Consider the following 14912-nt stretch of genomic DNA (forward strand, 5'->3'; position numbering starts at 1 on the left):
AACAAAGACGAGAGAGATGGTAACTGTTATAGTAGCAAATTCGTAGTGAGGAAATGTGGGAAGAAGTGAAGTCACTAACGGTCAAAAATGCAATGCAGATGCAACAGCACGCTCATTTTGGGTAGTCTCAAGTTTGTGTTGTGTCGATGTGACAACGAGCACGAACTCAACGGAGAACGTGAGATAGGTTTACGTGATGCTTTGTTGGTCATGTAACATGAAAATGTGAGCAACACCAAAAACTCTATCATCATCTATAGCACGTTTACTATCGTGTTGGCTTGTAAAAATGAAAAACATTTATACTATGCCAAATGCCAAATCTGTGTGATATAAATCCAGCCCGATTAAAGTTGATTAGTTTTGATAAAGATGAATGTTTCTTCCCAACTACTGGATGAACTTCGGAGTTAACATGCAGAAGAGTAAATATTATACAAAATCATTACAGAGACAACATTGCAAAAGTATAAAACAGTTACAAAATCTATTAATATAATAATTGACAAAACAATAAACCTATCATTCAGTAAGTTTATTTCATATATACCAACAATTGCGTAATAATTGACATTGCTCGCATTTTAGGAACGAATTTGGTACTAATTGTGATTGCCAATTAGCTGAAATTAGCGTACGCCCGAATTGTATAACATGGGTCATATTTAGATTCCCTATTTAAATATGTAGAATTTTGGATATTATTCAATTCGCAGATAAATCTTCTTCTGCATCCCGATCCTCAAGATCGAAGTCGTTATCGTCATCTTCTTCCAAACTAACAGCATCTGTTTGGATGGCTTCCGTTTCTTGCGTAGAGGAGATTTCTATTTACAATTATGCAATTTGCATATATTAACATTTTCTTAATTTGTCATATGCATCAATTTACCATCCAGTTTTACAATTTCTTTGACAGCATTCTTCACTCCATTGTTTGCAACAGAAACATTTTCAGCATCCATTACTACCTTCTCCACAGAAGACTGCCCATGCCTGTCCATCGGCGACATCAATATTGAAGGATATATTTCAGGTGTCTGTGGGGTCATTACTACTTTGACCACCTTGTTTTCTCTCTTTTTCAACATTAGTTTGGATGTAAACTCGGCCAAACGAGCATGTCGTTCCTCTGGCGTCTCTTCAATAATCTTTTCTTGAGCAAGCAATAACGCTTCTGCAGCTTCCTTTTCTTCTTCTGAGGGTAATGGTCCAAACTCGTTGAGCAAAACTTTCTTAGTTTCCTCAACAGTTTCCAAAATGTGTGAAGGAACTCGTTTCTTGACTGGGAAAAAGGGACGATTGTAGGCTCCAAAAGCTGTATATAATGTAATTCATACAATTAAACTACAAGATTTTAGTACGATGATTAGAAATTGGTTGACAGTCAATTTTTACCAATCACATCCTTCTTTACGCTGGAGCTGAACCGGAGTGGAAACTCTTCTTTCATGAGACCCCCATGACTTGAGATGACATATTTCGAGAGATTAGCTTCTGCAGGGTTGAAGACAAAAAGATTCTTTCCACGCCAGGCGAGGTCAACAAAGTCGTTTGCTAGGCGGCATTGACCAAACAATCGTAACGTAGTTTCCAAAGGTCTCAGTTCGAAAACGGGAAGTTGTTTGAAGCTATAATAGTAAATAATTGTAGTGACATGCATTTTGAGATATGCTTTCATTCATACTTACCCTGAAATTAAAACAGCAACATAAATCCTCCCCTCAAAGCTCGAGGCAGCCATTCGCACAACTTCGTTCGCATGCGCTCTTTCGGTGTCTAAGATGGAGAAAATATTCCAGGATTTTATACAACGATGGCTTTTCGCACTCTGACTGGAACTGTCCTCCAGGACGTTATGCTGATGTTCAAGAAAATCAAGCCAAATACGCCAAAATTTCAACGTCCCTTCGGCAGAGATGGACAGGAGGTTGGTATCCCTGTTGACGAGGGCAATGTTGACCACTGACTCCTTGTGGGCCAGTTTAAAGCCGAGACCGATAAGTTCCACGATTGTAGGGTAAGTGCAAACTCGAACCATTTCATCACTGCAACAAGTCAAGATTTTGTCTTGACTGAAAATCTGGACATTAATTAACATGAAGTTGGATTATTATTTATGTATTGAGTAAGCAGCTTGTTTGGTCAACAATATGTATTACCACATCTAGAACATGGTGACTGTGCTTTAAAATCCGTTTTGGGGTTGAAATTGTTACTGGTTCGCCAGGACGGTTCGCGGACAACGAGCCAATTGTTGTGACAAAAACATCCCCACCTTTGTCTGAGAAATGACAACATAATTTAATAGTTTTCTTGTCCCTATATGCATGGATGCGTATGCCAAGTACTTAGATATTAGTCAGTTTACTGATCCTCAGCGTACCGGTAATAACGATATGGTTGCCACTTTGATCAAATTGAACTTTTGCAGTTCGTTTGTCCATTGTCCAGCTAGTGACATGGTCCCAGGTGTGAGGCGTAAATTCAAACAGGTAGATGTTGCGACCAGAGTCCGCAGTGACGAGGTAGCGTGAATCAGCGGAAAGATCAAGGCAAATCAAGGACAGCTTGTTGGGGGTTGCTCTGGATGAAACACAACAAGTAAATAGTTGAATAGATTTGCTATGTTAGATGAAATGTGAACGAAGGATACAAAATGCATAAGGCATACTGGCTTCCACGGGGTAGATTTGTGGCAATATCCAAGGGCCCAAGCTCCACCAGTGGTACAAATCTGTGGGTGGAAAAGTATTCATGTTTATGAACATAAATAATGAAGTTTTACCACAACGAAAGTTACGTGATCGGATGAAGATGAACGCTGTATCGGCCGCAGACAGCAGCCATTGTATCCTGTCAATTATATGTAAATATAATTATAAATGCATGGTTTTGAAGTGATGAATGTATTATTCTTACCGTTACGGCAAACATTTTAAAGTAAATAGAAGGGTAAACAAAATTATAATGTGCAATAAATATATTTATTTATGCTAAAAAATAAAATTATGATCGTTTTGGGAAACTTTAATAACATTGACACAAGCCATTGTAGTCATAGCGCTGTCGCTTGTCTTATTGGTATTTATCAGGGTGCATAAACTTTTTTGTTGTCCGTGGTTTCTCCTAAGGAGAAACCACGGACAAAAAAGTTTATGCACCCTGGGTATTTATGCACCAAATTTTTTATCGCATGCCTCATCTATGTACATAACTTTGAGTTATGATTACATAATAATATGCCGAATATAAGTAGCTCGGAGTAGTCGGAATATAAAGTATGCACAAATTTGTATTACGTATCAGCCAGCTTTATATCACACAATTTTATTTTATATTGATTATAATTCTATCCTGAAACTAAACTATTTAGAATTACTTGGCATTTCTTAACTATCATAAGCCAACTACTAAGGATAAGTGCATTTTATATTTCATCAATGTGTTAGTAAAAACTATCATATAATATTTATGTACTTCTACAATATACAGTTTATATACACAATAATTTATAAAAAATATTCACAATTAATTATTTACCAAAATAGGCGGATTAGCTGTATGAAATAAGCGAGTTTTGTAATAAGTATAAACCAACGAACATCTAAAGAAGGGTAACTTCCGCGAGGTCCATTGAAGTCAAAATCCCTTTTAATCTTTCTAAAACAACTGTCTTTCCATCTTGGTTAACTGCAATGGGAAATAAAATTGATGTTAAATGTACACTGTAAAACTCAACCATTCAAGTACTTAATTTAATACCTACCTCTGGACACTGGTTCCACTACAACGGCAAAATGGGCCCCTTGTAGAAGGTAGTTCTAGGATTTAAATTTAAATCTTGTAAAGAAAATTCTTATTCACTACATCATCATAATTGTAAAATACATACAAGTTTTCCTAATGAGTCTGTTTCTGCCACTCGTTTGTACTGGCTAAAGAGGAATTTGTCGAGTTTTGTGGAAGACGTAATTTCCGTGGAGGGTAGTGAATTTAAGAGGTGGTTCAATGTAGCCATGCCCAGCATGAAACTGCAAATAATAGCAAAATTATTACATATACAAATGTTTAATTTCTATTTTTTACTCTAAAATATCGGATTTATGTATTCATACCCTTCACTGTCCACGACAGGGAGTTGATCGTATCGTCCTTGCCTCATGATGGAAATAGCTTCGCCCACTGTCGCGTCACGACCAAGAGTTGGCGTAATCACTTTAGAGTTTGGCAGAGATGAGACTTGTTTATTCCACCAGCTATATTTTCCCGTGACTTCGGTGACATCAGGGAGGAATCCTCGCTCATGCATCCATTGATCAGATAGAAATTTGGTCATGTAGTTTCGGACAGAGTCTGGAAGGACGATAACGACACGTTGACCTCGTTTTAATCCAGCCTGTTTAATGGCCGCAATAGCGCCGACAAGTGCGGATCCACAGGATCCACCAACTAAGAGACCTTCATCCTTGATCAACCTTCGTGCCATATTGAAAGTTTCCTTGTCATTGCACTTGACCCACGAGTCAACAACGGATCGGTCTATAGTTAAATAATTATTAATAATTCAATAATCATGACTTGATTCACTAATTGTAACGTTTTATTGCAAAAAAACTTACCCAAAACATTTGGCAGCCAATCATGACCGATGCCTTCAACTTCCCAAAAATTTGTGTTGCACTGATTGATCGATTCTGGTAGAGCCATGATCGAGCCTTCAGGATCAACTCCGACTACTTTGCATGATGGTAGTTTCTCTTTGATCTTCTTCCCAATGCCAGAAATTATCCCACCTGGAACGGTGAAAGACAATGGCGGATGAAATAATGAGCAAATTAATAATATTTTCTACACTTTGTGCAATTAACTAAATAGACAAAATCACTCACCAGTTCCCACGCCCATGACTATCATGTCTAATTTGCCATCACATTGCTCGATAATTTCTTCAGCAGTCGTCTCATAATGGATGCGGGGGTTGTCATTATTTCCATACTGTGAAAAGTTGTAAAATCAGTTTTATAATCCAATATACAAGATAGCATTGCGACAAGATTGTAAATATTATGATTAGTATTATTATTACTTGGTCCAAAAGGATCGAGTTTGGTGTTTCCTTCTGAATCTGTTGGGCGACCGTGGTGTGAAGTACGGTTTTTGGCGTTCGGACAACCTTTGCACCTAAAGCAGCCATCGTCTCGTGTTTTTCTGCACTCATTTTTTCAGGCATGACCAGGATGCATTTGTATCCTTTGACGGCGCAAACGAGAGCTACGCCTATTCCTGTGTTCCCAGACGTTGGCTCAATTACCGTCGACCCAGGTACAAGTCGCCCATCGGCTTCTGCTTCTTCAATCATTCGGAGGGCGATTCTATCCTTGTGAGAGCCTCCTGGGGCATATAGCTCACATTTGGCGACTGTAAAATGAGTTAAACAATTATTCAATATTGAGGCAAAATGAGACGTTCTGTTTAAATAGCTCAAGATTGATACAACATATTTATAACTTTGGTAAGACTTTTTTGCTTACATATTTCACACTCGATCCCCTCTTCTTTCGGAATGCGGTTAAGCCTGACCATTGGGGTGTGTCCAATGTGGTGGAGGATGGAGGGCAAGATCTTTGGTGGTTGGCTCTGAACCCAAGGGATGTAGCCGTTGCAGTTTTTGAGCCCATTCTTTAATGGGTGCACCCCATTGGTGGTGGAATTATTGTTGTTGGTGTGGTCAATTACTTCGACATGTTCTTCCTCTCGTCTTACTGGACCCATGTTTCTATTGTTCTTTAGCTATGGAGTTTGGAAGCTATTAGGATTATTGAATTGTTGTAGAGATGAAAGTTCCTCGAAAACTGAACCAAAGTTTGAAGATTCTGTCCTATTTATTGGACATGAGTGGAAATTCCCGTATTATTAAGGCTTTGTAATGCTTACATATACATTAGTTTTATTGCACTACGCTAACTAACTGAATTGGGGACACACGGGACCAAATCATGATTACTTGCTTCACACGTATGTACATACTTATTTAATTCATGGGACATCCCAATACAGTCATCCTTTTCATGGGACAACTTCTGCTAAAGACGAATATGTCAAAGTTGATATTAGCAAAATGCACAGGCGCAATTCCATAATAAAAAATAATTAACATTATTCGACAAATACCAAATACGCACATATTTATATAGGAAATGGATGGTCTGGAAACTTACAACGACTTTGAAATCTAGTTATTATTCCAAATTCAGCCAGTTCAATTCCCTTTGGCCTAGTTTATGTTTATTTAATTGATTTGGGTGTGTGTCTGGTTTGGTTGTCATTTCTCATCAGCACTTTATTTACAAACACATAACTGGACAGTCAGTAGTTTTATGGATTAAGATTAAGGTGGTAAAGCAATCATTATTATGTTTATAAAGCATTAGGACATACATACATACACTCCTTCATTTCCAGCCAATCTAGACTCAGGGGCCATAGACTAACCGTCTGTGGAAACTTTGGTAAAATCAAATCGTATTTGGATTATGTACATATGTATATATTCTTATGGATATATGAAAAGGGTGATGATTGTACATGTTAACATAAGGAGAATTGTGAATATACAGTTGACAGTTATTAAACAACTGGACTCAGTAATTTTCCATACAATATGTAGGAATCGAGTGAATAAGGCATTGGCCTAGAGTCATAATCATTGATACATACGTACAGAAGCAAATAATCTTGTGCATAAATCAAAAAATGAAATTACAGACGAAAACTTTAAAACAATTTAATTTGCCAACAAGCAGTTTTGCTAATTGACCATTTGCAAAAATAAATAGTTTGCAGACATGCATTGATTTTCCTGTATACATATTTTTTTATTTCTCACGTAGTAGTACTTATCCTTAGTTATGTGCATTGTAACTTATTGGTGATGAAATTCGGCGTGGTTGCTGCATTAATGTGCTGAACATACCCTTATAATAAGGAATTGATAATATACATCCGTCAATCAGAGTGAGGTATGTTTGGAAGACCCCGAAATTAAAAAAAGGCGAGAATCCTTATCTTATCGTGTTTACATGTGGCAGTGAGTTGAATAATTGTGACCCAAGTTCAGCACATCAATGTCAGCATTATCTGGCTAATTCGGGAAGAGGTATGTGTAGTCGAGAGAAAACTACAGTTTGCCATTGAAAAATGCTTGTGATGACTGAATTTTAATAGGTTTGGTATCATCAAATGATAACTTGCTTCAAAGTTTAATCAGATTGTAATGTAATTTGCGGACGTCGAGAGAAGACTTTGGAGTGGCAATTTTTATGGGGATTTTCGCTGTTCAACTGCCACATAGCGTGACTCTCCTCTTGAGCCAATTGACTCACGGCTAATTCTATGTGGCAGTTGACCAAAAATATTCGTCGTATATTATCCTTAATATTTTGAACTTTGGATGACCTGCAGTTTCTTCATCTGTGGTGGTGGTTAAGCAAATTTATGCATTGATGATTTGATTTATGCATGCATTGGCAATTATTTAGATATGATTTATTATGAATTTGTAGCCCAGATGGACAACAACGTTAATACAAGTATGCAGGTAGACACAAATTTTACATGAGAAAAAAAGTTGTATTTATTTATTGAATATCAATACGCAATAATATGCAATCATTTTTTGGATGACTTCTTGCCCCCACCATCTTTCGACCCCCCCTTCGAGTCACCGCCCCCCTTCTTGGAATTCTTGTCCTTCTTGTCCTTGTCCTTGTTCTCCTCACCACTGCCCGTGCCCCCATTTTTAGTTCCATGTTTGGATTTCGAGTCCTTATTGGAGGAGGAGTCCTTGTGAGCTGGTGCGGCTGGGGCTGTGACCTTTGGAATTACTTTTGCGTCTGCCATGATGACGGTGAGTTTATTTAATTATGGAGGATTATATGTAAGTATTAAAGTCTGTATTTCCGGTAATACTGCTGTTGAATTCTGCCAATAAATAAGTAAATATATATATATCAATATATGTATCTGTGAAATGCACTCATTTGCATAAAAATTTGGAGGATAAAAATTCTTACCTGGTTTTGATATCGTTTTTTTTGACACGTCAACTTGTTTGGAAACAAAACTGCGAAGAAGAAGGATCCGGGCGAGGGTATTTATGCACTTTGTTCAAAGCATCAACATCGATCTCTCCTAAAACTGGATGAAACTGGAAGAGGAGAAAAGCCAAGCCACCCACTGCCACCACCGGTGAAAGAAGAAGAAAATATAATGTTCATTTTCATACTGGGACATGTCCTCATTTTCTCAGTTATTCAATGAACACGACATACTTTAATAAATCAAGGCGAGAAAATTGGTGTCTTCTAGGACAAACATTGTCGTTGGACTATTCCTCTCAACGCAGAAAAAGGACGCACTCATCAAACTGGGCGATGTTGTTGTGGTGGCAGTAAAAAAGAGAATCGAGCATTTTAATGCAGTAGGTGACGAGATGATGATGCTATTTGAGCAGAGAGAGAGTGATAAAACCAGCCTTCGCTATATGCACTTTTGCACAAATGTTCTAGAACAATTTCCCCCAACGAGAGAAATTTCCAATCATTTCCCAAAAACTTGATCGGGGGGCAGCAGGAAAACGGATTCTGTTGCTACCAGGATTATGCTATGTTTTTCATCAAATACGCAGCAAAGGATCCTTGAGAGGAATAATGGTTCCGTTGATTTATGATCATTTGCAGATAGAAAATGTATATAAGAAGATGCTTCACGTATTTTAAATATCAGTTGAGTTTAAGAATTTATGTATGCTGTTTGAATTGGCAGTTGTAATTTGTCATTTTGCAAAAGGACATTTAATCCGATTATCAGTACATATTTAAAATACACTTTTCTATTACATAAAACTGTGGTACGAGCGTCTTTGGTATTCCATGAATTGTACAATGCCTGATAGATTTTGTTTCAGGTTAAACTGTATGATCTGTTTGTTTCAAATTATTCGTCAGTGGCGCAAATTGACTCTTTTATTAAAGTAGGAAGCAAGAACAAATTTGTTTGAAGCAGTAAGATGACAACTGACCCCTTGCTAGGATCCATTTTAATTAATCACACTTCGAAGTATTTTTTATGGTTTGATACAAATCCTATGATGTTGTTAATTTAAATTGAATATATAAATGTGCGTTAATTGTGAATAAATTTTTTAGCACGAGAATTGCTATACTTTACGAGGGTGTAATAAATAAAAGAAAAAACAAATTCCGGTAATATGTGTTTTATTCAAATGACAATATTAATGAAGGAAAATATTTAGGTACATTTTTTGCTACCTTTTCCAAGACAGAAATTATCGAATAAAACAGTCTCGTCCCTCAATCTCGACTTATCCCCCAGGCTTCGGTAAATTCCCCATTTTGGGCGAACAAATATCGTTCCTTGTCGCCACAAATCAATTTGATCTTTATTTACAGACAGCAACGATTTGCCATCCTATTTGAAACAACTTATTTAGATAAATCTTATGTAGTATTTATAATAATAATATGAGCGTCAGAGCGATAAGTAAATATGTGCTTGCCTTCAACCGTTTGATGGCCAATTGATATTTGCCACTACTTCCGTACGTGATAAGCTCGCTGACATGAACCCATTCTCCAATAAATGGCGACAGATCCACTTCCTTCAACCTGTTAACAGTGGTTTCGGTGTCTCCTACATGAAGTACTTGAAGCAATTGCTGGAAACCACGGAATACTTAATTACATCATCTTAATGCATATATAATTGTATGAATGAATTGTATTTGTTGTGTATAAAACCTTGTTTGAATTTTTTACAAATCTTGGAGTGAGAGTGATAATTGGGGATCCAGCATTTGGACCATCGCCTGCTTTAATTTGATGAATGTGAGTAAAGGCCGTAGAAGCTTTAAATCCGGTGTCGAGTTTAAAGTTCCAAGAGAAAGAGACGCTTTCTCCTTCGAATCCCTTGAGTTCTTTTGGAGATGGGCCAAACGTTTTTATTTCGGTGCGTTGCCTGCGAAATTTTATTAAAATGTGATGGCTCGCTTAAGACCTATTACATAATGGTTGTTTCTATATTTATTTATACCTGTCCGTCTTCTCGCATCGATCATTATCTGGTGTGACATGGATGTAAAATGCAAAGACTGGGCGATTCAAGTCGTCATCTTGGACTTGGGAAATATGGTGAGGAAATGATGGGTGGGCACAGTCAGGCGTTTCCACTGCTTCTTTTCCCCCACCCAAAACTTTGGCGATAAGGTCATAGGTCGAGTCTGTGTCCCCGTTTGCTTTTAAATATGTTTGGCAGTAACAAGACCAGAAGAATTGGGAACAAATTGCGAATAAAACGAAAGAATTTATTGAAAACGACATTATACCCAGCAAGGATTTACTGCGAAATGGGTGGATTCGATCTAAAGCTGGAATTGCTGTACTCGAGTACTTAGCTTTTGTTTGTCAGCTTAAAATACGGTAACTTGACATGTTTACGAGTTGTTTTTTACAGATTTTTTAAATGTATAATGTGACTTTGAGTACGTGGTAAAGGGTTGATAATTTAGGTTTTGGTGCAATAAATTGTATGGAATTGACAAAGTATATAAATATGTGTTACATTTATTTCAATATTTACTTATGTGCATAATCAGTCATTAATTTCATATGTACATATGATATTAATTTTGTACCGCACTGGTCGTTTAGCTTTTTTTATTGATGATGTAAAATGATAATGCTGTACACTTTGTTAATGCGCCTAATGAATAAAAAATATTTACGAGAACAGATGTTAACTATAACTCACTTGTTTTCCTTAATTGCAATGCCACAAACTACCAAGCAATACATACATAGGTCGTTTCAGTTCGGAATCGTATGAGCATTCATACGTTGTATTAGATAGATGAAAAGAATCCCAAATCCATGTTACCACTACGGTAACATGGTTTTCTGACAAATGTAATTGTCTACAAAAATCTGAAAACTAGAAGTCTGTACCTCAAATTGTCCAAAAATGAGAATACAAAATGCGGAAACACTGCTCTGCCACTTTTTTTTGCTATGCACGCACATATGTACGTACATAGGTCAACATCAGACATAATGAATTTGAACAATTCAAATTCATTTATTTCATACTCATTCACTTTTGTTCAAAGATTTTTGGACAGTTGGTTTCAGTTATTTTTTGACAATTACTGTATTTTAGGATCGTTTTTGATTAGCACATTTTCAAACACATCTATACAGTAAATTGGCTTTAATTTACTATATACATGATGACCATAAGCCCACGTTAATAGCTAGAACAGCTTCATCGGATATTGCATGGATTGTTGCGGCCGGAGCTCTTACTCCACTAGGTTTCTAAGATCCTCGTCGGGCAGGTCAACAAATTTATTGTTTGAAGTCCACATTTTCTTATTCATCAGATCTGTCCTGCAATGTCCCCACGGTTATTAGATGTCCCCATCATTTGTCCGTGTTATATAAACCCCCTCCCTCCCCTATTATAGGTGGTTCCAAATGTATAATTAATAATTGATGCTAAAAAACTACAAAGACACATCAATAACAACCACAGTTTCAACTCATGACAGCATCAATTCTTTATCATAGTTTTCAATATAAAGGATTTTATGTAAGGCGTAATGTAGTTTCAACTTATCTGCACCTTGTGCATATCTCTACATGCACCTATATATTCTCATCGGTTCGGTGACAATTAAATAGTGATTGACATTTTTATTACATACTTATTTCATTATTGATAACGTGCCCATTTTCAGGTACAGTTCGCAGAATAATTGATGAGTATAGGGTTTCGTCTTAGTCAAACAAATTAAATCAAACTAGTTCATCATTTTGTGTTAAATTTAAATGTGGGACAGATAGGTCTTAAAGGATATAAATTAATCCATGATATTGACTTAAAATAATGCAGAATTTGGAGATAACCTACTTTTTCTCTTTTTTTAAAATCAGCACATATCGAACCCTAGACAATTTGTCTGCAATTATAATATCATGTAAAAGTTTCATTGAATGATTATCGTCCGCAGTAATTGATAAGTGAATATTCAATCAAAGTAGATAACCTTCAGCTTCAAAAGGTACAAATACAAGACATATTTTCCACTGCATTTCAGTCCATTTTGGCACATTTTACAATATTCCACTTTTACTTATTTCATATTAATATTATTGAACTAGAATGGCGCAATTGGCTTCGTTGCTAATTGCGGTTTGCGCCCTAGGGGCTGCTGTAGCTTATCCAAACTCCGTACTAAGCAACTCACTCTTAAAAACGCTTAATGAACGCGGAAACGCTGATGTTGCAATAATCCTAAAATCAGGTAAGTTGTTTTTTAACAGTACAAATTTTAAGCGTCTCTGAAAATAATACATGTCATTTGGTAACTTGACCTATTACGTGCTGTACTCAATTTACAGATGTTAGTTCAATCTATGACGAAATTGCTTCAAGTGGATTGGTCTTTTCTGTTCGTGGCGAACGAATGGCCGCTATTCGTGCTGCCCTTATCGAATACACTTCACAGTCCCAGGCAAATATCCGATCCTTATTAGACGGACGCAATGTCGCCTACAAAACGTTCTGGATTACGAACAGGATCATTGTCTCCGCCGCCGATGCTGAGCTCGTGAAATTATTGTCCTCACATCCAGACGTTGTGCAGGTCCGGGAAGAAATTGTCATCCCCCTGGAACCTTTGACCAGGTCTGAAGCAGTAATCGATGAGGAGGGTAAGCATTTATGATACACAGAAAAATCCAGAAATATTTTAGTGTCACTTTTTTTCAGTAAAGCAAAATAATCCCGTGCGTGGAGTTTGGATTGTTAAAGGGCATGAACTCTGGGCTGAAAACATTACCGGGGAAGGAATAGTTACATCAAATATTGACACAGGAGTGCGTGGAACGCACATGATTTTGAGGGATAATTTTCTGGGGGAATATGGTTGGTATGACCCTTCGTTTAGAACCAGTTCTCCAAATGACGGGAATGGACATGGGGCGAGTAATTTTAAATGAATATTCCGAATAAAAGTTAATTTATATTATAAAATTTTAAAAGTTACTATTTTTTAATTTATAAAGACTCACACGATGGGGACAATTGCAGGTGAATATTTTAAATATACTTCTAATTTATTCAGATTTTGTTACGAACAAAAATTATTTCAGGACGGGAGGGATTCGGCATGGCTCCTGGTAAATGGATGTCCTTACAAAATTTGAACTTTTCAGCTCAATTACTTTTTAAATTCTAGATTCTCGCTGGATGGCATGCAAGGGATGTGCAACATCTTCCTGCGCAGAATCCGATCTTCTCGGTTGTGGTCAATTTATTGCATGCCCCACCCTGACCGATGGAACGGGAGCGAACTGCACGAAAGCCCCCCATGTGGTAGGTAACAGTTGGGGCTCATCACTTGGAGGTCAAGACTGGTATGATGATGTGATTACAGGGTGGCATTCTGCCGGTGTGATCCCTGTGTTTTCTGGTATAGTATAAAATATGTCACGTATTAGGTGTAAAAATTCATCACACGTCATTAATAATATTTAAATTCAGCTGGAAATGCCGGGTCTAGTTGTGGTAGCGTGGGTTCTCCTGGAGATCGTCAGGGGGTCATAGGCGTTGCTGCGACAGACATGAGTGATGTCATAGCATCGTTCTCTTCTAGGGGCCCTGCAACAGGAAACGGTGGACACAAGGTAAGAAACTGTGCAATTGGCTCAATGACTAATAATTTCATTGGACTACGTATGAGCGTAATTAACCTCTTTCGTACTACTGATTTTTAAATAAAATTTCCCTTCGGTACGATTTTGATTTCATAATTATACCTGATAGCAACCAATTAAAATTTTCCACCAGTTTGCAATATTCGAGTTTTTGACGAAAAATACGAAAAAAACATTTTTTAACATTGGTCGGTATAGGGAAAATTCCAAAATTTTGGGTGAAAAATATCGAAAAAAATCCACTTTTCACCATCGAGTTTTCCACAAAATACCGAAGAAATATTCTTTTTTTAAAGAAATTTTGGTGTCAAGGAAATTTCTGCAGTACACACATTTGTGTATTTCGTCGTCAACGGAAAAATAAAATACTACACAAATGTGTGTACTTCGCCGTGAACGGAAAATAAAATACTACACAAATGTGTGTACTTCGTCGTGAACGGAAAATAAAATACTACACAAATGTGTGTACTTCGCCGTGAACGGAAAATAAAATACTACACAAATGTGTGTACTTCGTCGTGAACGGAAAATAAAATACTACACAAATGTGTGTACTTCGTCGTTAAGAGGTTAAATGTCCCTTAACTCTATATATTTATGTCCTATTAAAGCCAGAAATGTCAGCACCTGGGGTGGACGTATTATCTTCCATGAATGCAGCTGATGACCACTTCGACAGACTAAGTGGGACATCTATGGCGTCCCCACACGTGACCGGGGGTGTGGCTTTACTCATACAAAAAAATCCCTTACTTCAAGGGGACTATGATGCCGTTCGAACTGCACTTTTCGAAGGAGCAGAAACTACTACGTTAACCGGAAGTAGTCAAACATGTGGTGGATTAAACGACGATACTTTCCCGAATCATGTGTTCGGTTATGGGCGTCTTGATGTAGTAGCTTCATCTAAGAAATAAAATATGTAGCTATTTTCATTTTGAATTCAAAACATTTCAGACGATAACATTCCAAAAACTGAATAAAGTTATCTTAAATTGGCATTTTTCTTGAATCTCGTCCTTGACACACGCAATTATGCACATATGACATGTATGTAGATTATTGTAGATGCATACCAATTATTAATTAATAAGCTCATCGGTCATTCATTCA

General features: G+C 37.1%; 4 protein-coding genes and 2 long non-coding RNA genes across 7 annotated transcripts; 2 read left to right on the plus strand and 4 right to left on the minus strand.

Annotated features, from left to right (window-relative positions):
* Window positions 1-520: 520 nt before the first annotated feature.
* LOC118434336 lies at window positions 521-3161 on the minus strand. Its single transcript, XM_035847606.1, has 8 exons — window positions 2804-3161; window positions 2675-2737; window positions 2387-2586; window positions 2163-2284; window positions 1692-2083; window positions 1399-1631; window positions 893-1318; window positions 521-827 (listed from the first exon to the last, which is right to left on the minus strand). The coding sequence occupies exons 1-8, from the start codon at window positions 2848-2850 to the stop codon at window positions 706-708; spliced, it is 1605 nt and encodes a 534-aa protein (XP_035703499.1). The 5' UTR covers window positions 2851-3161; the 3' UTR covers window positions 521-705.
* Window positions 3162-3314: 153 nt separating this feature from the next.
* Window positions 3315-6004, minus strand: LOC110842873 (cystathionine beta-synthase-like protein). The gene is made up of 8 exons (XM_022088717.2): window positions 5535-6004; window positions 5090-5421; window positions 4893-4998; window positions 4623-4796; window positions 4119-4542; window positions 3896-4034; window positions 3770-3824; window positions 3315-3693 (listed from the first exon to the last, which is right to left on the minus strand). Exons 1-8 carry the CDS (start codon window positions 5773-5775, stop codon window positions 3608-3610), a joined length of 1557 nt encoding a protein of 518 aa, XP_021944409.1. The 5' UTR covers window positions 5776-6004; the 3' UTR covers window positions 3315-3607.
* Window positions 6005-6428: 424 nt separating this feature from the next.
* LOC118434337 lies at window positions 6429-8020 on the plus strand. The gene is made up of 2 exons (XR_004833948.1): window positions 6429-7159; window positions 7228-8020. It is a non-coding gene; the product is annotated as an uncharacterized LOC118434337 (long non-coding RNA).
* On the minus strand, window positions 7683-9219 carry LOC110844334. 2 transcript variants are annotated; one of them, XR_004833947.1, is made up of 3 exons: window positions 8334-9219; window positions 8076-8238; window positions 7683-7983 (listed from the first exon to the last, which is right to left on the minus strand). It is a non-coding gene; the product is annotated as an uncharacterized LOC110844334 (long non-coding RNA). The 2 variants fall into 2 exon arrangements; XR_004833946.1 differs by having other exon boundaries at window positions 8076-9205.
* A 42-nt stretch (window positions 9220-9261) lies between these two features.
* On the minus strand, window positions 9262-10583 carry LOC118432889. The gene is made up of 4 exons (XM_022090512.2): window positions 10114-10583; window positions 9822-10038; window positions 9581-9739; window positions 9262-9492 (listed from the first exon to the last, which is right to left on the minus strand). The coding sequence occupies exons 1-4, from the start codon at window positions 10398-10400 to the stop codon at window positions 9313-9315; spliced, it is 843 nt and encodes a 280-aa protein (XP_021946204.1). The 5' UTR covers window positions 10401-10583; the 3' UTR covers window positions 9262-9312.
* A 1584-nt stretch (window positions 10584-12167) lies between these two features.
* On the plus strand, window positions 12168-14800 carry LOC110843143 (bacillopeptidase F). Its single transcript, XM_022089077.2, has 8 exons — window positions 12168-12382; window positions 12480-12791; window positions 12850-13061; window positions 13146-13170; window positions 13233-13259; window positions 13319-13552; window positions 13624-13766; window positions 14411-14800. Exons 1-8 carry the CDS (start codon window positions 12241-12243, stop codon window positions 14714-14716), a joined length of 1401 nt encoding a protein of 466 aa, XP_021944769.1. The 5' UTR covers window positions 12168-12240; the 3' UTR covers window positions 14717-14800.
* Window positions 14801-14912: the final 112 nt, after the last annotated feature.

The sequence above is a fragment of the Folsomia candida genome, unplaced genomic scaffold, assembly GCF_002217175.1.
Source record: "Folsomia candida strain VU population unplaced genomic scaffold, ASM221717v1 Fcan01_Sc002, whole genome shotgun sequence".
NCBI lineage: Eukaryota > Metazoa > Arthropoda > Collembola > Entomobryomorpha > Isotomidae > Folsomia > Folsomia candida.

What these genes read in the sequence shown, in the direction of transcription:
- LOC118432889 (XM_022090512.2), bottom strand. Translation starts at nt 10,400, where the DNA reads ATGTCGTTTTCAATAAATTCTTTCGTTTTATTCGCAATTTGTTCCCAA. An exon ending in CGATGCGAGAAGACGGACAG is followed by an intron (nt 10,039 to 10,113) that starts GTATAAATAAAT and finishes AAAATTTCGCAG; the next exon opens with GCAACGCACCGAAATAAAAA. An exon ending in TTGTAAAAAATTCAAACAAG is followed by an intron (nt 9,740 to 9,821) that starts GTTTTATACACA and finishes CGTGGTTTCCAG; the next exon opens with CAATTGCTTCAAGTACTTCA.
- LOC110842873 (XM_022088717.2), bottom strand. Translation starts at nt 5,775, where the DNA reads ATGGGTCCAGTAAGACGAGAGGAAGAACATGTCGAAGTAATTGACCAC. An exon ending in GGGGATCGAGTGTGAAATAT is followed by an intron (nt 5,422 to 5,534) that starts GTAAGCAAAAAA and finishes CTCATTTTACAG; the next exon opens with TCGCCAAATGTGAGCTATAT. An exon ending in AGTGGAACCAGTGTCCAGAG is followed by an intron (nt 3,694 to 3,769) that starts GTAGGTATTAAA and finishes TTCCCATTGCAG; the next exon opens with TTAACCAAGATGGAAAGACA.
- LOC118434336 (XM_035847606.1), bottom strand. Translation starts at nt 2,850, where the DNA reads ATGGCTGCTGTCTGCGGCCGATACAGCGTTCATCTTCATCCGATCAC. An exon ending in GTTCATCTTCATCCGATCAC is followed by an intron (nt 2,738 to 2,803) that starts GTAACTTTCGTT and finishes TTCCACCCACAG; the next exon opens with ATTTGTACCACTGGTGGAGC. An exon ending in AATCTACCCCGTGGAAGCCA is followed by an intron (nt 2,587 to 2,674) that starts GTATGCCTTATG and finishes TGTTTCATCCAG; the next exon opens with AGCAACCCCCAACAAGCTGT.
- LOC110843143 (XM_022089077.2), top strand. Translation starts at nt 12,241, where the DNA reads ATGGCGCAATTGGCTTCGTTGCTAATTGCGGTTTGCGCCCTAGGGGCT. An exon ending in ATGACGGGAATGGACATGGG is followed by an intron (nt 13,062 to 13,145) that starts GCGAGTAATTTT and finishes TAATTTATAAAG; the next exon opens with ACTCACACGATGGGGACAAT. An exon ending in TGTGATCCCTGTGTTTTCTG is followed by an intron (nt 13,553 to 13,623) that starts GTATAGTATAAA and finishes ATTTAAATTCAG; the next exon opens with CTGGAAATGCCGGGTCTAGT.